The 27016-nt window shown below is 42.7% G+C and overlaps 1 protein-coding gene across 1 annotated transcript; it reads left to right on the plus strand.

Annotated features, from left to right (window-relative positions):
* Window positions 1-5276: 5276 nt before the first annotated feature.
* On the plus strand, window positions 5277-27016 carry b4galt1l (DP-Gal:betaGlcNAc beta 1,4- galactosyltransferase, polypeptide 1, like). The gene is made up of 6 exons (XM_030739462.1): window positions 5277-6223; window positions 13126-13361; window positions 22725-22912; window positions 24674-24796; window positions 25548-25652; window positions 25757-27016. The coding sequence occupies exons 1-6, from the start codon at window positions 5902-5904 to the stop codon at window positions 25884-25886; spliced, it is 1104 nt and encodes a 367-aa protein (XP_030595322.1). The 5' UTR covers window positions 5277-5901; the 3' UTR covers window positions 25887-27016.

A 27016-nucleotide genomic window follows, 5' to 3' on the forward strand; every position in this document is an offset into this window, starting at 1 on the left:
TTGTATCTGAGTCATCCATTTAGTGTTACATTTTTATTAAAATGACACAACTTTTCTCACGTATTGAACAATGAGGACATAGCTTTTCGTTAATATGAAGAATTTTCTTGTTAAATTCAAAACAAAAAGAGTATTCTACTGTCTTCAATGTCAGAATCAAAACAAACAAACAAACAAACAAATAAAATAACTACTTAATAATACTTTTGCACACCACACTTTTCAGTTTTTTATTTGTAAAAAATGTTTTGAATCATGTATAATTTTCTTTCCACTTCACAATTGTATACCACTTTGTGTTGGTCTTTCACATTAAATTCCAGTGAAATATATTTATGTTTGTGGTTGTAATGTGACAAAATATGCAAAAGTTCAAGGGGTATGAATACTTTTGCAAGCCACTGTATGTAGGCCCATAAATATTCAGATAAAGACAGAGGTTTTGTGGACACCACAACAATTAATTTTAAATAAGAAGATGTGAGTGAAGTGGAGACTTTCAGCTTTAAATACAAAATGAACATCTGAGTATAAAATTAGGTTCTCAAAACATTGTTATCAAAGGACGTGCATGGAGCCAGAGGCAAGGATTAAATGCTGAGAGTTGAAGAACAAAAGTTCAGAGAGGAGTTGAGACAGACTCTGGGTGGTAGAGTTACCAGGTGACTGGGACAGTACTGCTGTAGTGCTGAAGGACACTGCCAAGAAGGTGCTTTGAGTATCCTCTCTGCAGAGGATACTCAAAGCACCTTCTTGAGTATCCTCTGCAGAGAGGAAACTTGGTGGGGGAGTGAGGAAGTACAGGAAAGTATTCAAAGGTAGAGGCTGGCAAAAAAAAAAAAAAAAAAAAAAAAGTGGGATATTCTGGGAGATGAAAAAACTACATACGAGTACTGGGAGGCCCGCCGTACAGCAACAAGAGAGGCGGCAAAGGAAAAGGCTTATAGCGAGTTGTGTGTGAGGCTGGACACTAAGGAAGGAGAAAGGGATTTGTATGGATTGGCTGAACAGAGATCGAGCTGGAAAGGATGTGCAGCAGGTTGGAGTGATGAAGCAGAGAGATGGAAATGTACTAATGAGTGAAGAGAGAGTGCTGAGAAGATGGAAGGAGAACTTTGTGGAGCTCATGAATGAAGAAATGAGAGCGAGAGGGGAGGACAGTTAGTGAAACAGGAAGTGCAGAGGATTAGTAAAGAGGAAGTGAGGACAGCTATGAAGAGGAGGAAGAGCAGAAAGACAGTTGGTCCAGATGACATACCTGTGGAGGTATGGAGATGAGAGAGGGCAGCTGAACCAGATTGTTTAACACGTGGAGAGTGAGAGGATGCTGAGGAATGGAGGAGCGGTGTACTGGTGCCAGTTTGTAAGAACACGGGTGATGTGCAGCTGTAGGAACTACAGAGGGATGAAGCTGATGAGCCACACCATGAAGCTATGGGAAGAAGATTGGTGAGGATCAGTGAGCAGCAGGATGGCTTCATGCTGAGAGAGAGCACCACAGATGAGATGTTTGCTCTGAGAGTTGATGGAGAAGGACAGAGGAGGTCAGAAGGAGCTTCACTGGGTGTTTGGATCCAGAGAAAGCAGATGATGGGATGCTGAGAGAGGAACTGTGGGACTGCATGAGGAAGTCAGAAGAGGCAGAGAAGTATTTGTTTTAAATTTGCCATAATTTTTGAGTCTATTTTGTTTCTTCTTCCCATCAAAAGATGTTAAAATACAAAGAGGAACAAGTTCTCATTACTACTACTAAAAAAATCCTAGAAAGTTCTTTTCTTCCTCCTCATGGTGGAACGGGTGGATCACCTGTCCTGAAGGTTGATTTTCAGCTTTGTGTTATTGTGAATGATGACTTCATCCATGCAGCTCCTCCTCTGATGTTTATCTCTTACCTTGTCTGATCTGAGTAGTCACCATCTTACCTGAAAAAGAAATGAGGAGAATGAGGAGAAGAAATGGGAATTTGGTACCTTTGCGCCTTCACCTGGTGCTTCCCTAACATTAAATATTTTACTCACAGTGAGAGACAACCAGCAGCCTTCTTTGATTCTCTTTCACATTTTTTAAATCCCCCAAATTTTTATTGCTCAAAAATCTGTCCCATCAGTTGACCTTCAGTTTGCACAGATCACAAATCAAAGGCCACCTGCTGAGGAAGGTGCAGCTGAAGGCTCCAGGAAAACACGAAGAAACTGACCCCAGGTCCAGCATAAATGTTAAATGTGAAAAGGAAAAGTGGTTTCACTGATTAATGGAAGGATACAATAATATCAGAGAAAACTTTGTTGTTGTATTTGAATCTTTTGACCACATGGAGACGCTGTAGACATTCCTAAAAATGTCAGGCCATTCAGACTGTAATAACACACAACAAATAACCATTTTATTTTATTTTGGTTGATTTTCAGATTATTTACTTGGGTGATTTTTTTTCTTAATTTCTTTTAAATCATTTTATTTTATTTGCGTTTTGTTTATTTTTTTAATTGGTTGAAGTATTTTAAAAATGTATTTAAGTTTTCTGGTTATTTTTGGGCTTGTTTGCATTACTTTGGTTTATTTTACTTTGTTTTTAAATTTTTTTTTATTTAACTATTTATTTAAATTTGTAGCTATTTTTTTTTGTTGTTGTTTATTTATTTCTTGTTATTTTATTTTATTTTATCTTCCATGCATGCTCGCACATCAACACCGCCGCCATATTGGATGTGGCAAAATAACGTGACAGAGATGCTGCACTCTGGTGCTGTGTGCAGTTTTTCGAACCATTTTGCAGTCAAACCGGATCACATGGGATCACCTTTCCCAGGTAAGACTGAGGAATTGTTTTCAATCGTATTTGGCCATTTTAACATTTTGAAAAGAGAATTTGGAGACGCTGCAGTGATGCTCTGTAGTCCTGCGGCCGTTTTAACATAAAATCCGATTCACCTCACTTACATTCCAGATATCTGAAATTGATTTATGACTAGACGTATTAGTAACTTGAGATATCTCTAATTACATTCTGACTAGTCGAAATGACGGCAGATTTACCATTCATTTGTATGGCGGCTTCAAATCAAGATATCTTCAATGAATTACTGACTATCTGAAACTCACATTTCAGATATATCTGAAATGTGAGTTTCAGAATTTAATTGTAGATATATCTACAATTAAATTCTGACTAGTCATAATTCTAATTAAAGATATCTTAAATGACACCATACTTCAAGATATCTTAAATGTATTTTTAGATAGGCGATAAATAATTTTAACTAGTGCAGATTAAATTCTAGATATCTTGAAAGCAAATAATGACTCGACAAAACTAAATGAGAGATATCTAGAACTGTAATTTTGACTAGTCAAAATGCCTTTTAAGATATCTCCAAATGAATTACAGATATATTGACTCACGGAGCATTTTGGTGGAATGTTTATAAGACAGTTTGTTGAAACGGCCATAAAATCAGAGATTCTGTGCAGATTTCTTATGTAGTCTTTAAGTACACGATTCTCGCGCTCTCCGCATATCCCATACTGAGGAGCTCTTTCTGTATTGTTATATTTTATTACAATTTTGTCCACAATGGCCAGCGCCATCGCAGCCACCTGAAATTCTACACAGGCAATTGTTTGGACAGCTCAGTACAGCACAAGGGGGCCTTCACGCAATCGTTAAATTCAGATACCTAAAACGTAATTTTGACTAGTCATAATTATGTTTGAGATATCTTAAATTGTAATTACGGATGTGTGACCCGTCAAATGACGAATCCGGTGACGTCATTTGAGATATCGTGAAAGGAATTTTGACTCGTCAAAATGTAATTGAAGATATCTTGAATTATTATTCTTACTAGTCAGAATGTAATTGCAGATATCTTAAATTACCATTCTGGATAGTCAAAATGCAGTTTTAGATATCTGAAATGTAATTACGGATAGTCAGACAAACGGATTTTATGTTAAAACCGCCTGCCATATACCGCGGTGCACCTCCAAACAATGACGTCAATCTATTTAACTACATTGGGCCGAACTAACGAGTCTGATACAAATACAGACGGATTACGGTCAAATCCAGACCTTCTGTTTGCTGCTGCCTGCACATGAGGCTATTTTTGCATTTGTGCTTCTTGCCCCCTTGTTTTTGTGTAATAACAATAATAATACATTTAATTTATGAAGCACTTTACAAAAATTGGATATAGCGCTTTTTTGTTGTTTTACCTTTTTAACCATAAAATGTTACTGTATGCAATAAAAGATGGATCTATAATTTTACTATACAGTTTTACTGTTAAAATAAAATGAAGCAGATCAGTTTCTATTGTAGTTTTTTAGTTTAATTTATAAACTTTCTTCATTTTTTGCCTTAAAGATCGTCATTAATAATACTTAAATTAATAAAAATCATAAACCTGCAGATGTTATATCTACATGTCAGGATCTGGTTATTGTAGACATTTATCATCACAGTAAGAGCGTTACAAACATCGGCAGCTGTAAACACTCAGAAAAACATTAGAAATACAGACGCTGGTTTGATGCTGCACCCTAACATACTTTGATTATTTAAGATTTTTAGTTATTAGAGTAAGTTAAGTCATTTTTTGTGCCTATTAGTTTCCCAGTATATTTTAGTGCAAATTTGAATGTGTGAATGAAACGCACTAACTTAAATGACTTTAAAGAAGTTCAGTATGTTCACTCCATTCACTTGGATTAGTTTACAGATCTGCCACATCCAATATGGCGGACGCGCTGACGCGTCACAGCAGCGGGCCGCCCCGCTCAATGTGGCGTCTACGTATATATATATATGTCTAATCAGTGATTCGTGAACACCCGGAAGCCACGTCCCTCCCTCGTGTTTCCACAAATTGCGGAAACTGTGTTGTGTTTGCTTTCAAAATAAATCTCTGGCTAAGCGTAAGGTGACGTTCCTTTCTGGTGAAACTTAATATTTAGTCCCTAAAGGTTAATTAATGAAAATAAAAATAGGCTACAAAGCCTTATTCTTGGTTTCAAAAGTGACGTCATCACCGAATAATTAAAAAAAAAAAAATCATTACTATTATTATTATTCCGTCCATCCATCCACCCATCCATCTACTTTCTTTCGCTTGTCCAATTCAGAGTCGCAGTGATTATTGTTATTATTCACTTTGTTTTATGCATGTATATTTGCTAAACGCGTCGTTTAAATGGTACTGAACGACTTAAAAATTGGTTTGTCAATGCAGAAACAAATCAGTGGATAGGTTATGCTGACATCCATCTGGTGCGTGAACAGAAACTTCTTGATTTATTAGTGAAAGTAACTTATGACATCGTGCAGTAAGCATCTGTCGTGAAACTGCGCTCCCGGTGGTTTTGCGCGTTTTGTGTTTTATTTTGAAAATGTGTAACCGGAGGAGTTCGGAGTGGTTTCGCCACCTTGACAGGCTGGGATCCTCCGCACCGCACCGAAGTTTGACCACTCCGGAACTTCGGAGCTCACTGACCGAACCACCGTCTTCTGTTCCCGGCTCTGGTTCTGACTGACCCGCGGAACTTTTAGCGCTCGTTAGCGGACTTCGTAGGAGCCGTTAGGCGGAGTTTCCGAGGTGCGTGTAACGGTTAGCTGTGAATTTACTTTAAACCTGGACGGCGGAGGAAGCTAACTCATTTAGCCCACATCTGACGGTGGCGGAGCCCAGAGCTTTACAGCTCGCTTCTTCGCTTTCTCTCCGGGAGATTTCGGTCTTATTTTAACCAGATATCGCTGGAAAACTTGGAAACTTTCCTGCCAGCTTCCAGGAAAATGGAGTGTGAACGCAGATAACATTAAGTGATCAGGGGGGAATAGACTTTATTTCCGCTTCATCGGCCGGGTTTTAACGAAGCACCTTTGGGACTGTGTGAGCCAGGATGCCCGGAGACCCCTCCGTCAACTTCAACCTCCTCCACCGGATCTGTAAGCTGGTGGTGCTGCTGTGTTTCCTCCATATCTTCGTCACTGTGGTCTTCTATGTCCGCTCCTTCGATTTCCGGGTCGCCTTCGCTCAGAACCAGCAGTCCAAACACAACGCCGTGAAACCAGCCCAGGTTAGAAACGCGGAGGTTAGAAACACGGAGGACACCCCCGGAGTCGACCCTGTGATAGAGAAACCTAAAGCCCCGGAGGAACCGAAAGCCCCGGAGGAGCCGGCGAAGAAGCTGGAGAAATGCCCCGAGACGTCTCCCCTGCTGGGTAAGTCTATTCAGAGCCCTCGGTTCTGAGGTCCAGGGAGTCTGAGCGCCAGGTCCAGAACGTAACTCAGAAAACACCTTTAATCGGTTTTGGAGGTTTGGACGTTTAAAAACTCCACAAACCTCCTAAATCCAAATTTTTAGTGTTTAACGTTTAAACGTTTTGGGGTAAAAATGTACCAGAAACGTTGAAAACTGTCTGGTTTGTGTCCCCACTTTTCAATGGGAAAAACAGCACTAAAATAGTCTCAGGGTTGCTTTCAGTGACTGAATGACCTGTTCAAGCACTTTTTTTAAAAGCTTAAACTAAAATAAATTCCAAATCCTCAATTTTATGTTGTTTTCCTTTAATCCAGAGTCATTTTCTCACGTTTGCTCTCAAAATCATGGACTTAATATTTCATAAACCTCAAATTTGTTTGTTTTTTTTGCTACATAAATGCTTTTCCTTTCACGGGGAACCTGGTAAGAAACACGTCGCCCTTTTTCCACCGACCGGATGCCGGTGTTGTGCCAAAAAGTGATCGTCTGCCAGAAAGTGATTTTTGATGTTTCTATGTGCTTTTATGTGTAATGTATTTGCTCATATTGGTGAATAGAGTGTAGTCAATAGGATTTATGAAGGGCTTAGATATAAAATGAAGAAATGACCTGTTATTCAAGTATGTTTATGACTCTGCATTATTGCACATACGTATAATAAATGCAGTCCTCTTTGGTCACTGAAAATATCTTTATAGAGTGTAATGTCATATTTGTTCTGATTTCTGCTGCCCTCTTGACCACATATCTCTTTAAAAATCTGGCCAATCGCAGTTTTTACCCTGATAAATAAAGAATATATAAAAGTCTCTGCCAAAAACTGATTGCAGCTTCTACCTTGTGACAGAAATGTTCTTTGTTACTCAAAATGACTTGATATCATTCACGAGAGATATGTTTGACATATTTTTCACAGATTATAGATCAGCAAGTCATTTACAACAGTTTAAATATGGGCAATCATTTTCTGGCAATCACTTTTTGGCAGACGATCACTTTTTGGCACAACACCGGTGCCAGTATTTTCAGCGTTTCTTCCACCGCGAACGCGGTCGGTGCTCGGCCGAAAAACGGGTTTAACTCCGGCACCTCAAGCTAGCTGGACTCGAACCAATAACGTGTGACGAAAGCGGCAGAAGGACGTGGCTCTGATATCTCAACGTAAAGTTTTCTACCGCTATTTCACTGCGTGGTGTGTGAGAAAAGCGAAGCGATTTTCAGGGCTGTGAATCAGGTTGGGCTCTAAGGCTGAACTTGCTGCTTTGTATCAGTTCATATCACAGATAAAAGGACACAAAGCGCGTACTTGTCGTCTTGCTCTAATCGCTGTCTGTGTTTCCCTCTGTGCTGCACACAGATGCTGCAGTAGTTTGGTTTGGACCCTAAAACGTGTTTGCAGCACAGAAAGGGGAGCGGGTTCTCATACGTAACGGTTTCGCCGGTTCATTGAACCCGACACCAGCACTGACACGAGCACCGGAGTAAACGTAGTCACTGTACCTCTGCTCCAAAATGCTGCACTGGTCCTTTAAATTACATCACCCAGAGGAAATGAGGCCACTTCAGAGTTGGGGTTTTGGTTTTAGAAACCATATTCGGAACATTTTTCTTCATTTTTATTAAGTAAATACAAAATACTCCTGTTTTTAATCAAAAATCTTACAATTTAGTGGTGCTGTCTGAACAATTCAGATGAAATGGCCTACAGATTCCCACAGATGTGCTCTGGAGACAGCTGTCCAGAGATGGATGTTCAGGAAAATGTGCTGCAGTCTGAGGGCCAGGGCTGCTGCTTCGTTAGCACGCCCTGTGATTGTCTCACCACGGTTGTCTTTACTTAAATACCAAGAACGTGCAGGGCGAGGACGAGACTCGTGTGTTGTTACTCTGAAGAAGCCTCAGTTGACAATCTCTGTTTCTCCTGCTCACGTTTACCTGCGGCTCATCCCTCTCTGCCGTGGAGACGTGACAACAGCTACCCGAAGACACGCCTTCACGTGCTCTTCCCCTCCAACAAACCGCCCCATACTGCTAAGATATTACAAATAAATTAAAGCTGCAGGCAGAGAGTTTCCTTCAGGAATGTTGCTGCCTTAAGGTCACATTCCTGAACTGTTTATTGCCTGTTGCACAGGCGAGCTACAGATCACTTCCTGTTCCCACTTTATGGCATTAGGGAGCACCTACTTGCAGTGATGCCAGCAGGAATGACATTCACAGTAGATTTTAAAGAATAAAATGAAAGCTTTCCCACCAGTTTGAAGTTTGTACTGCATCTTTCTGGTGTCAAACTACAGCACCGTGGCTTCAGGGCCCATTTCATTATCAGGGTAAATGTTCATTAGTCCTCTCAGCTCTTTGGAAGTCGTCGTATTCCTAAAACCAATATTAAAAAATGTCAGTGACGTGTCAGAAGAGTTCAGCAAGCAGGAATAACTTTTATCTGTGTTATATTTGTTGTGATTTCTGTTTAAAAAGACATTTTTAATGTCAGTGACAGTTTTTACCTTCGTAAAAAACAAATATATAAAAGTCACTTTGCCAAAAACTGAGTGCAGCTTCTACCTTGTGACAGAAACGCTGTTTCTCACTCAGAATGACCTGATATCATTCATGAGACAGATGTTATTGGTTGTTTTTTTTGTTTTTTGTTTGTTTGTTTTCTGTTTTTTGGCCACAGCGGCTTTTTCTTTTAGTGTAGATAGACAAGAAATGGGGGGGAAGATGCGGGGGAAGACACGCGGGCAAATGGGCAACAGGCCGGTACTCGAACCTGCACCACCCGCATCTCCGATCTCATTGTACATCCTGTATAATGACCATAAAGGCATTCTAATCTATTCTATAAATAAAGGAACTGAATTGAAAAAGTTGCTGTAAATCATGTGGAGGCAGATGTATAATATATAATGCACACACCCATCGGTGTCACTCAAAAGCTTTTGTAATTAGCCAAATATTTACTTTTATCCACCATGTTGTTGAACGTGATGCCAACTTAACCCGAGCTGGCAGCTTTGTTAACCCCCCCCCTTTCTTTCTAAGTTTTCTGACATCACATGAACATGCAGTGACACTGAAGTAACTAAAAATAGGATAATTGTGAATAACTGTCCACTGTGTCGTCACGTTTTTAACTAACGAGGTGGACGGATACATCAGACCCAATGAGTTGCCTCCTCGTTAAGTTTCACGAATCGGTAACGCTGCAGATGGCTTCGGTTTGATCGGCACAGTGGGCTGTGTCTGTGGGGACGCTGTTCCTGAGTTCATCCCGAGTCCATCCTCCGCAGTTCAGAGATAAATTAACATCAGTTCGAGCAGGTTAGAGCCAGAACTGTGTTTAGGAGATGCGACACCCAGCTGCAGCCAGATGTTCGGTTACTTTGAGCCTTGTAGTTTGGGCTCACATTAAAGCTCAGTGTCAGCCAGCTGTGATCTAAAGATCTCTAACAAGGTGTTTCCTCTCTCCTCACACCTCCTCCTGGTGTGAGGATGCAGTCAGAGGAGCTGGGATGTTCTCCAGATGTGAGATAATGCAAGCCAATCAGAGCTTCTGTACATCCTTCTCCTCCTCCTTGGTTTCTGTCTGAGCTCAGGTTTCTGCTAAAGCTGCTCGCCCTCCGTGGTTTGTTTGGGAGAAACAGCCGACAGCAGCAACAACAGTTTGCAGGCTTACGAGTCTCAGAGGAGGCAGAGTGGAGGAAACCAGATGTTTGTTCACATCTGAGCTGAGGTCTGGACTCTGAGACCTGAGGCCTCGTCTATAACCGCTGTTTACACACACAAAAAAACTTCCCGTGGAAAAGTTGGGATTTATAAGAGCAGACGTGCTTAGAGGTCCACTTCATCAGGAACATTCAGACCAGCTGGTTTGTGTTCCGTTTGTGGTGAGATGGACATGTGCACGCTTTAGGAAGTGTGCACATGTTTCATTTGCAAGAGCACATCAATAATTAGCTGCCTGTCCAGTGAGTCTCTTCTCCCACAGACAGACACCATCTCCTCCGTGTTGGGCTGCAGCCTCAGTTCTCCGCCTGCTTCAGGTTCTGGTTAGAGAGACCTTTTAACTCACAGGAGAGCAGAACAAGTACTGCCATCTACGGGGGGGGGATCAAGGCTCACGTGGTTCTTTGCATTTGTGGTTGCATTAGGCCGATCCAGGTGTGTCCGTCTTCAGGTGCACACCTTGTTTAATATTTCATGGTGCAGGTACAGTTTTAGTATAAATCCTGTGTACTCGCTCATAAACGTTCTCTCTGTGTGTTTGTCCGGGCTCTGATTGTGTAACTTTGTGGTCAGGTTGTTTGTTATCAGTCCGATGGTCTCGCTGTTTCCTCAGCTGTGACCTCTGACCCCCTCAGACCCTCCAGATCAGCTCGGTCTGCATGCTCAGCTTCGTCTCACTCTTTGGTTTCTGAGCGTGAACCAGTCTGAACCCAGCTCGACTTCCTGTTCGCGTTCTTGGTTTCAGTCATGAAAATGATCGCAGTCCAGAGAGCTTCTGAAAGTTTGGGTCTGTGGGGTTTTTCCTCCACACAGCAAACCAAACATACAACCCTGGTGTTCATATATGTGAGTCTGTTTAGCTTTGCACTCACAGATGTCACATTAATTCTGTTTAGATGATCACTGACATTTATTAGAACAAACTATTAATCATCCTGTTATCAATGAGCAATCAAAGTCATCGATAGTTTGAGTGTGTGAAGGCATCACTGCACAGCACGTCTTTGTTTCCGTGAGACCAACAACTCCAACTGTGGTGCCGAGTAACTAATATTTTCTCAAGTAGCGCACCTTTGGACACCTCAGGGCTCGACAACACCTAGAGGTTACAGAGGTCGGCACAAAGTATGTCAGGCCAGTTGATTGGCCAGCTGCTGGGCCATTTGGGTCAGTGACTATTTCCACTCGTCTCATCTGTGGCAAACTGGCTGAAGTGAGCCTTCACTGCTGAGTAGCTTTTTCCTCGCAGTTTGAATTTTCAAACTAAAGGAAAATCTGCTGAAATCTGCTCGTTAAGGCCGATGCCATAAGATATTTCCAGATCCAGGTGCTCCTTTAGCCCCCAAATCAAACAAGCACTGAAGGGTTGAAAACAGCCCAAATCTTCCAGCTCAGATAAAACGATCAGCGTGAATCTGCTTTTTAAGGACGGGCCGTACTGAAAATGTCCTCAAAGACAATCCAGGAGCATTTCAGTGACGTTATCCAGCGTGATGGAGCGGTGATCGCTCGGTGGCTCAGAGATCATCAAATTAAAATTTTGGGCCCGTGAGCAGGAAAACGTCCCCGATCCCAGAATCTGTGGTCAGTCGTTAAAAAGCAGACGGACGAGCAGGAGCCCACAGACGGATCAGCTCGGAGCACAGATAAGGCAGGAATGTGTGGAGAATCGCAGAAGGAGATGATGCAGACTCAACACTATAAATGTGATTTATTTGCCAATAAAGGTCTTTTAAAGTTACGACACATTTATGATTGTTCTTCACCGTGTCGTGTAAATAAAAACTGTGGTGGAAACATGAAAATTGAGCCACTGCCAAATCTTTTACTCCGCTCAAGATGAACTCCCCTTGGACAAACAAACAAAAATATTAAAATGTATTTAACGTCCTGAAAGGTGGTTGGAGGCTGTTATATTTAACAAATATTCTCATGCAGGCCTGACCTCAGACCTTTACCCCAAAGGGTGACCGACGGGAGGCAGCTTGAAATGACTTAAAGATGAACACGTTAGCATGAAGCTGTGTTGAAACTGCGAGTTAAAGGCTAAACAGCAAAGGATGTGATAAAACGGTTCCAGCTGCGCTGCTGTTTCCTCTGCTGGGGAGTCCTGTTTGGTTTCTGTTCGACACGTCATCGCAGAGACAAATTCGCCCAATCACAGTTGGACTCTGGACTCAGAGAGGAGCACGGCATTCGTCTGAGAGAGCAGCACTCTGCGCCTCGGGCATGGTGTCAGTGTTACAGGAACGTGCCTGAAACCACAGCACAGAAAAATGACGTGAATATACAGACGGTGTGAACGCTGTTGACCTGAGATCAGTGTCTAACTGCTCTCTGGATGAAGAGAGTGAACCTCTGTGTGTGTTAATGAGCCGTTTGGACTCCAACCAGCCTCTTTCTGCAGCAGCATATTTCTCTGATTACACACTGAGAGCTGCAGAAGGTTGGAAAATGTTCTGCAGGACGAAGCAGCTTCCTGTCCCGCTGTTTGTGCTCACATCGGTTCAGTCAGAGCAAACCAGAGCAGACGTGCACAAACACATTAAACTTTTCCTGACGATAATGTGAGCAGACTCATCACAGCAGTTTCCCTCAGAGACATTTTAGTCCAGCTCTCCTCAGGGCCATTTCTTTTTACCTATATATATTTTTTTCATTTTAAATCCTGACTTCTCTCAGAATAACTTTCTCAGTGGTCCACCTCGAGGTAAACAAGTTTCCTTATACAGAGCAATGAGGGCTGTGGCAGATAAACTAGCACAAAGAGTAACAGTGTCGCTGTAACGATGCTTCTCGGTAAAAAAATCCCACACTCTTAGAAAGGCTGTTCACGTTTGTAAGGAAGGTGCATCTGTGGGTGGAGCAGCAGAGTTGAGGATGTGGCCAAACAGTTCGTTGTTATTTGATGTTGTTTATTAGATTGGATGATCGAAGTCATGTCAGTTAAACAGTTTATTCATTTAACAAACAGGTGCCTCAGTGGGATGAAGAAGAACCATGCTTTTTCTTTTTTTTTCCTTTTCTGTAATAATCTCGGCTCAGGTGTTTGACTGTGGGCGGAGCTCTCTGCTGAGGTCACCTGAAATGGTTGTACCAGCTCTTTAACCTTGTTGGTGTTTGTGTCCTCAGTGGGTCCCCTGCGGGTGGAGTTTAACATCCCCATGAGCCTGGATCTGATAAAAAAAGAGAACCCCAACCTGCAGCAGGGCGGACGCTTCAAACCCAAAGACTGCGAGGCGCTGCAGAAGGTGGCCATCATCATCCCGTTCCGCAACCGAGACGAACACCTCAAGTACTGGCTGTACTACCTGCACCCGATCCTGCAGAGGCAGCAGCTCGACTACGGGGTGTACGTCATCAACCAGGTAAGCTCTCGATGTGAGGCTGCTGTGTTAAACACGGAAATGATTAAACAAAGCAAAAAAACAAAACTGGGGTGTGTAGACGCTCCACTGTTTACCTGGCAGGTGAGAGAACATTTATCCTGTGTTTGGTTTCACAAATGCTAAAATAATACGTCAGCTTTCCTGCCTGTGATGGTGTATCCGGAAAGGATATTTACCCTCACAGGGCCGGTTATGTTCCCAGAATTCAACCTTCAGCTCCTTGCTTACGTTAAATGATCAGTTTGGAGAGATTTGAAGCAGAACTGTTGTCTGTGTGTTTCCTCCTCGCTGTCGCTCACCTGTACTGTGCAAAGGCAGGAGTTTGTTTTCCAGCCTGCAGCTGTCAGTGATAAAAAGCAGGGGCAGTTAAATTATTCATATTTTAATGTTTAACATGGAGATAATAAAAGTGGAGTTGTAAAGGTACTGCAGGTAGTCCCTAACAAGTCATTTGAAATCTTCAATAGGCTGATGAAACAATAAAAATGAGATATTCTGTATTTTCTGACCTCTTTTTGAACCTGAACCCACCTTATAAGTAAAATGGACCTATGGCTCGGGGTGTGCGATATGTATCGTCTACGATAACATCTTAATTGCTGTGTTAACGATGCGCGAGCGGATGTTAACGAGTATGCTAATGACTGGGGTAAAAAGACAACAATGAAAACGCCTCGACTCCACGCATTCGCTACTTCGTGCTTTAGTACAGGCTGCTGCGCGCTGGGTACGCCCGTACTGTGTGGTAGCATAGCTGCGTAAACAACACACCTAAAGCTGGAACAGAGTGAACACACTGCCCCAGCATCACAGTCCACAGCCTTAGATTGAATTCCTAGGGGAGGATCATCTTCACTCACAGCAAGATGATCTGGGTTTGGTTCCTGGGCCGTTCTTTGTGGAGTTTACATTGTTCTTCCCATGCTAGCGGGATAATGTTGTTAATATCCTCTAAGTCTTAAAAGTCTCATATTTGACTAGTTTGTTAGTCAAATATGAGACTTTTACAAACACATTTTTAAATAATGTAAAATATTGTTTATTATCATTATCAAAAAAAAATTACAGAAAATATCAAGATACAATTTTTTGTCAGTATCACACAACCCTGCCTGTGGCCAATCAGATGCCAGATGTAAAGCTCTTAATGAGTCCTCTCAGGCTGCATGCCTTTTACATAAAAAGGATAATTAATGGAATAGTTTTGTTAAACTCCTTGAACTAAAGCTGAGAGGCTGAACTGCAGTCACATCTCGGTTGGTTTCAGGTTTTGGGCGTGTCTAAGACCTCTGAACGTTTCTCTTATTCAGACCTTACTCGCAGGATTTAGTGAGTCTTTGTAACGTAAGAGTCTGATCTGATGCCTGGAGGTTCTGCAGTGGCTCTGAAGTATGCTGCTGAACAGGTCCTTGAGGCTTCCTGGAAACTCCTTAAATATTTGAGGATGAAAGACTGGCAGCTTTTCCTTAAGCACACAGAGAGGGTGTGTTCACTACGTTTTGTATATACAAACTGCTTGAAGGTTTATCAGCACAATGCAGACTAGATCAGTTGGTTGTAAAAACCTATCACAGTCCTCATATCAGCTTTAGCAGGGATTCAATAGGGGGACTAAATTAAACACACTTATTGCCATTCAAACCCAACAAAACCCTGTCCATTCAAAGCAAATTGTATTCAAATTAAACAGTTCTTTTACAGCTTTATGAGCTGACCATTGAACTTATACGTGATTCAGCTACTCGGAGGCAGAGAATTATTTTTGTATTGTGTGCATGACGTGTTTAACTCAGCAGGAAATGGGGTTTTACTGCGGTGATGTCAAAGAGCAGGAAGGGGGGAGAGCTGCTGAGGAGCAGAATAGGCCGCCTTTAAAAACCTGTTAGAAATTTGTTGTTGCTGCTGGCTGTGGGAACGAGAGCGTTGCGTATAGTTACAGTCTGTATGTTTGGTCTGAGGGGCTCTGCTGAGACGCTGGCAGTAAAGTTAACAGTCTGGCTTGGTTTGATAAAAGCCCGTCATCGAACCCCCGAGGACCGATAAGCAGCCCCGGGCTTTATTAACATGTAAATGAGCTGCTGTCCCACCTGCTGACACGTTCAGGCTCAGTTTACACCTGTCCACATGAACTCAGGTGACCTAACGACTGAATATTTATTAAATACGAGAGAAAACATTAATAAAAGAGACAAGTAAACATGTTTCCTAAGTTTCCTGCTGACTGGAAAAGCTCAACATTTCAGTGCTTTGTGTATCTGCAGGCACAAACTCCATTCAAATGTCTCTAATTTACCTTCAGTCTGCATATATTCAAACTTGAGACCAGGTGATGTTTCTGTCTCCATTCAGATATCTGCTGCTTTGCCTCAGTGTTCAGACATGCTGATGGAGACGTACACGTACGTGCACAGCAGTGACTCTGCTGACAGCTGCACAGAGCCAGATGGAAACACCAAGCGTAGCATCATCATTTAAACTGTAAAGGGTTTAAGTCATAAATATTGCTAACAGCGACTGTTTACAAACCGCAGAGCGTCAGCTGACATGCACAGTTGTCATATATAATAAATGTGTGTGTGTGTGTGCTGTAACTGCATGGAGTCCAGTAATTGAAGAGGGAACCTCACATTGATCCACCTGAACTTTCTTCTTCTGCTTTGTTTGTCACTCCGACTCACAATTGTTGTTCTTCTCTCTCTTGTCTGTGTCCCTCCTCCTCCTCCTCCTCACTGTGCTTATCTTGCTGCCCCTCCTCGCCCTTCCCACCCCCCCCTCCCTTTGCATGTCAGGCCTTTCTGACCAATGGCTGTGGTCCTGGAGACGCTGAGGCCCGGCCCCTGCTTGGTGTTGGCTGAGGGGGTCATACTGGTAATACGGGCTTCCTTTTTCTTTCTTTTCTTTTTTTTTTTTTTTTTCTTTCTATCTGCTTCAACTTGTTTCTACTGCATTTGTTTCCTGTGAAGCTTTACTAACCTCTGTGCATTTTTCCATTCTGCAAACAGGAATTTTGGGTGTACTTGTTTTTTACACAAATGTATGATTACACATGTTAAAGAGCATAGCAGAGCGGCTGAGGTGCAGATTTCAGCAGGAGCAGCAGATCTCAACTTGCCCTCGTGGCTCATGAAGTCACAGGATGATCTCTGTGTGTCCGCCAGCTGAAGCAGACCTGCAGCGTCTGGGTTGATTTCCCCTTGTTAGGCTCAGACAGCAACAATTACTCGGTTAGGTTTAATCTTTAAAAACTGCTCGTTTGTTTTAAGCTTTTAAAACTGTTTGCTTAGGTTTAGGTGCTAAAAAGCAGGGATGTCAGGATACCAGTGGAATTACAAGATTCTCAGTACCAAATCAAAATGATCGTCACGCCTTCTTAAACAGAAACTCCTTTATTAACCAACACTTTTAGTTCAAATGCAAAAAAGCGGTCCTACATATTTGTTTAATATGTGCATTGAAGGACATATCCTGGTCAAAAATGACTCCAAGATTTCTCACTGTTACTGGAGGCCAAAGTAATGCCATCCAGAGTAAGTATCTGGTTTGACACCATGTTTCTAAGATTTGTGGGGCAGAGAACAAGAACTTCAGTTTTATCTGAATTTAGAAGCAGGAAATTAGAGGTCATCCAGGCCTTAATGTCTTTAAGACATTCCTGCAGTTTAACTAATTGATGTGTGTCATCTGGCTTCATTGATAGGTAAAGCTGAGTATCATCTGCATAACAATGAAAATTGATGCAATGCTTTCTAATAATACTGCCTAAGGGAAGCATGTATAATGTAAATAGAATTGGTCCTAGCACAGAACCCTGTGGAACTCCATAATTAACCTTAGTGTGTGAAGAAGACTCCCCATTTACATGAACAAATTGGAGTCTATGAGATAAATATGATTCAAACCACTGCAGTGCAGTACCTTTAATACCTATAGTATGCTCTAATCTCTGTAATAAAATGTTATGGTCAACAGTATCAAAGCTGCACTGAGGTCCAACAGGACAAGAACAGAGATGAGTCCACTGTCAGAGGCTCTAAGAAGATCATTGGTAACCTTCACTAATGCTGTTTCTGTACTGTGATGAATTCTGAAACCTGACTGAAACTCTTCAAATAAACCGTTCCTCTGCAGATGATCAGTTAGCTGTTTTACAACTACTCTTTCAAGAGTCTTTGAGAGAAAAGGAAGGTTGGAGATTGGCCTATAATTAGCTAAGACAGCTGGGTCAGTGATGGCTTTTTAAGCAGAGGTTTAATTACAGCCACCTTGAAGGTCTGTGGTACATAGCCAACTAATAAAGACTGATTGATCATTTTTAAGATTGAAGCATCAATAATTGGAAAGACTTCTTTGAACAGTCTAGTAGGAATGGGATCTAACAAACATGTTGCTGGTTTGGAGGAAGTAACTATTGAAGTTAACTCTGAAAGATCAACTGGAGCAAAAGAGTCTAAACAAATACCAGCAGTGCTGAAAGCAGCCGAACATGAAGAATAATCTTTGAGATGGTTATGAATAATTTTTTCTCTAATGTCTAAAATTTTATTTGTAAAGAAATCCATGAAGTCACTACTAGTTAACGTGAAAGGAATACTCGGCTCTACAGAGCTCTGACTCTTGTCAGCCTGGCTACAGTGCTGAAAACAAACCTGGGGTTGTTCTTATTTTCTTCAATTAATGATGAATAGTAAGATGTCCTAGCCTTACGGAGGGCTTTTTTATAGAGCAACAAACTCTTTTTCCAGGCTAAATGAGCATCTTCTAATTTAGTGAGACGCCATTCCCTCTCCAGCTTTCGGGTTATCTGCTTTAAGCTGTGCGTTTGTGAATTATACCACGGAGTCAGGCACTTCTGATTTGAAGCTTTCCTTTTCAGAGGAGCCACAGTATCCAAAGTTATACGCAGTGAGGATGTAAAACTATTGACGAGATAATCAACCTCACTGGGAGCAGAGTTTAGGTAGCTGCTCTGCACTGTGTTGGCACTGAAGAGCATAACAATGAAGGAATTAGATCCTTAAACTTAGTTACAGCACTTTCAGAAAGACTTCTACTGTAATAAAACTTATTCCCCACTGCTGTGTAATCCATTAAAGTAAATGTAAATGTTACTAAGAAATGATCAGACAGGAGGGGGCTTTCAGGGAATACTGTTAAGTCTTCAGTTTCTATGCCATATGTCAGGACAAGATCCAGAGTATGATTAAAGTGGTGGGTGGGCTCCTTTACATTTTGAGAGAAGCCAATTGAATCTAACAATAGATTAAATGCAGTGTTGAGGCTGTCATTCTCAGCATCTACATGGATGTTAAAATCACCCACTATAATGATTTTATCTGAACTGAGCACTAAATCAGATAAAAAGTCTGAGAAATCAGACAGAAACTCTGAGTAAGGACCAGGTGGACGATAGATAATAACAAGTAAAACAGGTTTTTGATTTTCACAATTAGGATGGACAAGACTAAGAGTCAGGCTTTCAAAAGAATGAAAACTTTGTCTGGGTCTTTGATTAATTAATAAGCTGGAATTGAAGATTGCAGCTAATCCTCCTCCTCGACCTGTGCTTCGAGCATTCTGACAGTTACTGTGACTCGGGGGTGTTGATTCATTTAAACTAACATATTCATCCTGCTGTAACCAGGTTTCTGTAAGGCAGAATAAATCAATATGTTGATCAATTATTAAATCATTTACTAATAGGGACTTGGAAGAGAGAGACCTAATGTTTAACAATCCACATTTAATTGTTTTATTCTTTGGTGCAGTTGATGAAGCTGTATTATTTATTGTTTTTGAATTTTTATGCTTAAATAGCTTTTTGCTGATTTTAGCTTTGTTTTTTGGTGGTCTGGGAGCAGGCACCGACTCTATGGGGATGGGGTTTTGGGGGGATGGCAGGAGGAGAGAAGCTGCAGAGAGGCGTGTAAGACTGCAACTCTGCTTCCTGGTCTCAACCCTGGGTAGTCAGGTTTTAGGAGGGTTAATAAATTTGGCCAGATTTCTAGAAATGAGAGCTGCTCCATCCAAAGTGGGATGGATGCCGTCTCTCCTAACAAGACCAGGTTTTCCCCAGAAACTTTGCCAATTATCTATGAAGCCCACGTCATTTATTGGACACCACTCAGACAGCCAGCGATTCAAGGAGAACATGCGGCTAAACATGTGGCTCCTGGTCTGATTGGGGAGGGGCCCAGAGAAAACTACAGAGTCCGACATCGTTTTTGCAAAGTTACACACCGAGTCAATATTAATTTTAGTGACCTCCGATTGGCGTAACCGGGTGTCATTACTGCCGACGTTAATAACGATCTTACCAAATCTACGATTAGCCTTAGCCAGCAGTTTCAAATGTCCATGAATGTCGCCTGCTCTGGCCCCTGGAAGACATTTGACTATGGTCGCCGGTGTCTCTAGCTTCACGTTTCTCAAAACAGAGTCACCAATAACCAGAGTTTGTTCCTCGGCGGGTGTGTCGCCGAGTGACCACGGCAGAAAAACAGGTTTAATGTTTCCAGTCTCATCTTTTCTAATCTGATCTGAGATCAGCGTCACTGATGGACAATGGCTGTCTGACAGCCACAGCAGAGATAATTCCACAGAGTTCCTTTCTTTTTTATAACCTTTGTTTGTACAGGTAGTCCCACTGAGACTCAGTGGTTCATTTACAAGAGAGACCTGTTTCCAAACGGTCAGAGGTTAGTCATAGATTCATACTGAGCTGAGAACATGCAGAGCAACTTTCCAAGTCTGTAATAAAGGCATGGTACTGAACAGGAGTGGCCCTCCAGTCTCATTGTATATTCTGTATGATGAGGCATTCTATTCTATTCTAAGTTTAACAGTAAAGGCAAACATGTCATAATGAATGTCTCAGCTTTAAACTTTAAATACTTCTGGACAGGTTTGTGGGCTTTCTTCTTTTCTGTCTTCTCCTTCTCCAGCACGTGAGGATAGACTAACAGCTCTGGAAGGATTGCCAGCTTGGTACCTACAGCCCAAAGAAAAACGAGTACCATCGTGTTTTCAGAATGTTGGTATCGAATGGTACCCCGAGTATCTGACGGTTCTGATGAACTACTTGGTTAGAGGATGGACGTTGACATGACTGAAGCACTAAAAGTACCTGGTTACGTTTAGTTAGTAAATACTACACGGTTAGATTCAGATACTAAAAACTACCCATTAACCAGGTTCTGTGCTTTCAGGACGTGTGAAACTCTGATGAAGTTTTAGGTCACATTTATTCAGATGGAAAGAAAATCTCAAACCCTGCATGCACCCTTCATCTTCAGGCTCACTTTACACCTGTAAGCTCTGATCACCTGAGGTCTGTTTACCGGGATCATAGCAACCTGAGTTATTATTAGCTCGGCAGCAGCGGCAGCGTGACGTCCTGAAGTTTCTCTCATCCAGCTCCTGCGGCTGCTCAGGGTTCATCTTGAGGGAGGAAGCAGAGGTCAGAGTTCGGAGTGGGATCAGCATGTTGGATATCTGCTGATATCTCTGTGCACAGGTGTGTTTGTGACCAGCTGTTTGTACATGTGTCCAGCTGTGATCACTTTAAAAAGAGCCCGGAGCCTCAGACAGCTCCCTCCTCTTTAGAAATCATCATACCAAAACACCAAACCCTGTTCAAATATCTGCTTGTTTCCCAGTGTGCATGTAGGTGAACATGCACACTGGGAAACAATTAGATTATTTAATGTCCAGTTTGTGCATGTCAGCATCACTCTCCTCAAACATTGGTTGTGAATCGGTGGGTGACTGATGAAAGCTGCAGACCACCAACAGTTGCTCCTGTTTTAGTAAATGTTTTTTTAAGTGTACACCAGACTCCATTCAGATATGTTTGTTTTACATTTGAATGCTGCTCAAACATTACAGCCACTCTCTGCTCACAGACTCACACGTCACACTCACATTCTTATTGTGCTGTCTGGGGGTGTACCTGTGTGGTGTGTGTGGGTTAAAGGATGTTACATGAGGCCTTTGTCAGCGTGACACAAAGCGGACACGGCAGTTCTCCCCCGAGGCGTTCGGAGTGTGTTCACCGTGATAATCTCGGACTTTAATCTCTTAGTATTGACATAAAGCAGGAAGTAACCTCGCTCTCGGCGAGTGATCTCACAGCGTGACAGCAACAATAAACCAGGTTTTTCCTTGAATCACAGAGGCCTTTGTGTCTGCGTACATGACAAGGCCAACAGGTTTGTGTGAGCTTAAAAAACAATGTCTGCAGCGCTGCATCGATTCATCGATGACGTCGACTGCAAAAAATGAGTCGACGTGGAATTTTAACGTTGAATCGTCATATTATAAAAACCATCCATCCATTTTCTTCTGCTAATCATGTGACTTTATAACTGCAGTACAGTACAGGAAGCAGCATAACGCTGGCGGAGCAGAGAGGAGGGAGGAGGAAATGAAAGAAAACGCAGACAGACTGTCAGAGGTGTGAAAGCAAAATAAAGCTGAATGCAGAGCTTTCCTTCCACGGCCGTGTCGCTGCGACGCTGAGCGGCGCGCCGGAGCTGTGACGGCAGCTCTGGATGGGTACGTCAGAGCGTCGCCGATACCTGCTCATGTTTCTGTTAGTTTACCTGTTGGAGACAAGCGCTCATGGATGATGTTTGCTGAGCGGCACCATGTCAGTGATGTTGGCTAACGAGTGCAGGACAGCAGGAGCGGCTGCTTTGGCTCCTGTTTGCTTTCTTGCATCATTATCAGCGTTCATGCTGAATAATAAACCTCTGCATGAACTGAATCATCTGTGAACTTTTCAGAGGTTTTTGGACAGAAAAATTATTTTTGATTTAATTTGAAGCCTGATTTGCACTTTTGGACATTTTTATTTATTTGCACTTTATATTTTCATTAAAACTAAAAACTGTGTTCACTTTAATATGCATCGTTTATTTGATATTTATTGTGATGTCACATTAATGTTAAAAAACACTAGATTAGTTTCAAACTCGTATTTTTGTAGGTCATTATTTTGATTGTGGTAAGAGACAACAGGGTGATTGTAACAGGTGGGCAGGGTTGAACAGGTGAGGGAGGATTGAAATAATCGCTGACTAATTGATAAAATAATTGACAGATTAGTCGGCTACCAAAATAATCTTTAGTTGCAGCCTTAGACCTCTGTTATTTCTGCACAGATGATAAACAGAAGTGTAATAAATGGTTTTTTAGTTACTGCTACATTAGTTATTGAGTTTATCAGTGTTAGCAGGTGAGTTAATGTTGGGTAACATTATCCAGTTTCATCTAATGAAGCACGTCTTCACTGTGGGCCGAGGCTTCACGTTTTTTAACCACGTGTTTGTCGGTGTGCGTCAGGACGGCGAAGAGACCTTCAACCGCGCCAAGCTGCTGAACGTGGGCTACACGGAGGCCTTGAAGGAGTACGACTACAACTGCTTCATCTTCAGCGACGTCGACCTCATCCCCATGGACGATCGCAACACCTACAAGTGCTTCAGCCAGCCTCGACATCTGTCCGTGTCCATGGACAAGTTCGGCTTCAGGTGAGACGCCGCAGGTGATAACGGGCTGAGAAAGGTAAAGCTGCTTTGTGCCGCAGTCACAGTAGGATGGAGATGCAACACAACCAAAATTATTGCGACTGTGTGAAATGAACTCGTGATCTGCTTCAGAGATGGGGACCAAAGTCTGCGACCACTCTGCCTGTCGGTGCGTCATAACACGGCCGTAAGACGGAGTCGGTCTGCGATCAAAATGTCACAGGTGCTCAGCAAACTCACATTTATATGGGAGTATAAGCAGAACACAGCCGGCGGAGTCAAGGCCGCCGTCTCAGGGAGATGCTTTGCAGACGGGTTGCGCACGTCTGTCTGCGTTTATAAATGAGATGATAGTTATTTGCAAACCTTCGATAATCTGTCGGAGAGAGCTTGGAGACAGGTTGCTTCCCGCGAGGGAACCTGTGCGATCGATCACAGGTTGTGTGCGACTCTGTCACCTTTGGTCGGCACAAATATTTGCAGTTGGTCACCAAATGTGAAAAAATTCAATGCAACCACCGATATTTATTTTATTCTACTTTATTTTTTCCTAGTTGAATTTTTACTCTAGTGTGACTGAGCCATGCAGATGTTCGTTAAAGAGTATGGTTAATCATTTTCTTCTTATCTAACTGTAGGTAGGCGTCTTGATGATGTCACAACAGACCTGATGATGTCAGACTGTCCTGCTCAGTTATGTTGCTCTGTTGTTTGTTCTGTCTGTGACGTGTTGCACATCAGCTGAGAGAGCAGAGTATATACCGTGTACCTGATTATCAGTGTAATAACAGCCAAGCTGATTCGATGAAGCCACCAATGCCAGATGCTGTGCAGCTAAACCACAGCTGGTTGGCTAACCGCCGCCATGTTGGCTGTTACTGTTGGTTATACAGGTTTATTTGTGCTTCACATGATTTACTGATGGCTAGCATCAATGCTGTTTGACATTATACATGTAATTATTATCAGAGATCAGGCTGAAGTCATTTCAGGCAGATGAGTTCATCTTCATGAAGGCTCTGAGAGATCATCCTCTTCTTCTGGTTCCTCCAGCCTGCACTGCAACACAGCAGAGGCTGTGCAGCTGCTGATCGTAGCACTGTGTGTGTGGCAGTGTCTAACACTAAAGGGGTTGAAGTCATTATTGGTATTTTGGGAGGAACAGAGATTGTTGGTCTGAGTTTTTCTCTGAATACTCTGTCTGTAAACACAGGCTGTGAGGCATAAAACCAGAGAGCAGCTTTGGTCAGAGCATCCTGCCAGCATGCAGCTGTCATGTTATAGGGTGCTGCTGAGTAGCTGCACAGCTGACGTGTCAGCGCTCAGGTCTGGATGTGCTCAGCACTGAATCAGTGTTTATAGATGTGGGCGGAGTTAATGATGTAGACAGTGGAGGCGGAGCTCTTGACAGTACTGAAAGAGCACCTCCTTTCCTGTTTCCTGTCTGTGCTCTCCATGAGCAGCAGCGTTTCCTGTCAGGAAGCCTGAAGAAGCCGGCGTGTGCGTTTCACCTCCAGCTGCTGCTCTGTCAGAGTTTGTGGTCACGTGCTGTTACCGCCCGAGTGCCTGTTCTGTTCATGTCCGGCTCCGTGCTTTGTTTCTGGACCCCCCTCCCCCCGAGATTAGAAATGCCAAATGAAACTAAGCATTTAGAGCAGCCTGCCCATGAAAACACCCTCAGGATCAGTGTGTTCTCTCCTTTGGGGCTCGATCATCACTTCTTCAGGTGTTTTTACAGTCAAACCACCTGTGTGTCCTCTGCAGGTTACCGTACAATCAGTACTTTGGAGGCGTCTCTTCGCTGAGTAAAGAACAATACTTGAAGATCAACGGCTTTCCCAACAACTACTGGGGCTGGGGAGGAGAGGACGACGACATCTACAACAGGTTCGCCTGACGCTTCACACACTCCTTTCATCACACACACACACACACAGTTCACAGGCAGTCTTTACTCTGCGTGTCCACAGGTACACCACAGCTGCAGTATCCAGCAATAAAAACCATTCAGTTTAGTCATATAACAGTTTTTCTGCTTCACACTCAGCACACTTCTCTCTGTTTTTGGCCTCCGTCAGTTCACATCGGGGTCAGTCGGGGCGAATCCGAGTCAGCTCAGCGTTCCTGAAACAGATTCCTTCTCACGAATACTCCGTGCACGTTTGTCTGAAGCACGTATTTGATGATCTGTGCTGCTAATCAGCTGATGATCCGACACGAGAATAAATGAAGCCTGGCCGACGACACAGAAATGAGATGAAGCAGAACGAGAGGAAAATCAAAAACTATGAGTGAAATGACTCTGAAGCAGTGCTGCACATTTTACCTACATATAATTTTGATTTTTAAAAAAATAAAAATAAATTTACAAAATGGAAAATTAGTTTTTAAAATGATGAAGAATAGTAATTTCAGAAAAATATAAAACTTTATTTTAAAAATGCCTGGAAAAAAGAATAAAAATAATTTATAAAATGCTATGAATATTGTTTAAAAGGTTAGAAGCATATTTTAAATCTGAAGACTCAAACTGCTGCAGATGCTTTAACGTGAACAGAAGTGCAGCGGAGCGGACGCCACATTTATAACGACGGTGAAACCTCCGCCGCCGTCCTCACGCTGCCGTTGTTGTTTTCAGGGTGACGTCTCGAGGAATGTCCATCTCCAGACCCAGCGGTGAGATCGGGAAGTGCCGCATGATCCGACACAACAGAGACCAGAAGAATGAGCCGAACCCTCAGAGGTGCAGAGCCACGGCATCTTCGGTTAAATAAAGGTTAACTGTGGGAATGGTTGTAAGAGTGAGGCTGTTGGTTCTGAAGGTTCTGGATGCGTTTCTGATTCCAGGTTTAACCGGATCGCCCACACCAGGGAGACCATGCACAAAGACGGCATCAACTCTCTGAGCTACCGGGTGGTGAGTGTGGAGAAGCTGGACCTGTTCACTAAGATCACCGTGGACGTGGGGAAGCCGTGAAGGGTCTGTGGCGCTGGACCCAGACTCATGACCACACCATGCCTCTGACACTTGAAGCTTTAAGTTCTGGTTCTGATCCAGAGCTGCTGGACTCTCTCTCTCTTTAGTTTTTGCACAGACAGACTCGTGGTTTGTGGAGTTTGTTTCCCTCTTTGGGGCCTTAAGTACTCATCTCTGATTCGTCAGCTGGACTCAATCAGCTCGCTCCGTCTGCGAGTCAGAGGCTGCGGTGACACTTCCTGAATGGGGCTTTTGTTTTGAAAATCAGACAATCAGGGGGGGATTATGGGTAATTGATTTTGTATGTATGTATGTGTGTGTGTGTGTGTGTGTGTGTCACCCTTTTTTTAAGAATAGGGGTTTTGATCCATAATCAATGTTTCTGTAATCAAATTTCTTTTTACAGCCAAAGTTCAAACCAAAATAAAAGACGTGTCTGTTGTTCAGTGGATTATATTCCTAATTGATCAAAACTGACTGATGATCTGCTCATTTCAATTCCAGCAAAAGGAAAAAGAAAGTGGGGGCTGATTCCTCTGATCGATGAGCCGTAAATCATCTCGATTGATTGATTGTATCAAGTGTCCTTATTGGTACCAAAGACTTTACTGATCCTGTGGATGAGGTCACCTGACTGCTGGGCGAGTGTTTCTGATTATTGACGACACATTGATCCAGCGTGCATGTTTGTTTGTCTGCAGACCAATTTCCTCCTCTGTGAACAAGCCACCTGTAAATGTGCCTTAATGGTGTGACTGGTTGAACTGGTGGAGATCTTGTGTGTGTGCGTGTGTGTGTGCGGGGGGGGGGTTCCTTTAATATGACGTGTGTGTTCTTCTGTTTGTCTTGTTTGACTCGCTGGTTGACGTCCCGTCTCTGTGGGTCACGCTGTGCTGTAGATACTGGTTCACAGGGTGGGGGTCGGCCTGCCCCACGGAGGCGAGACGTGAATGGGAACACAGCAAGCTGGAAAAAAGTGTAATGATCCTTTAAAAGCACTAAATTCAGCTTCATTAAACCAGTTAAATTAATAAATATTTGAAATCAGATTTCTGTCCTGCTGCAGTGATGTTGGCCGTGAAATGTTTCTGTATGTGGACATTAAAGAGGACGTGTTGGGCTTTTCCTTA

The sequence above is a fragment of the Archocentrus centrarchus genome, chromosome 10 (assembly GCF_007364275.1).
Source record: "Archocentrus centrarchus isolate MPI-CPG fArcCen1 chromosome 10, fArcCen1, whole genome shotgun sequence".
NCBI classification, from domain to species: domain Eukaryota; kingdom Metazoa; phylum Chordata; class Actinopteri; order Cichliformes; family Cichlidae; genus Archocentrus; species Archocentrus centrarchus.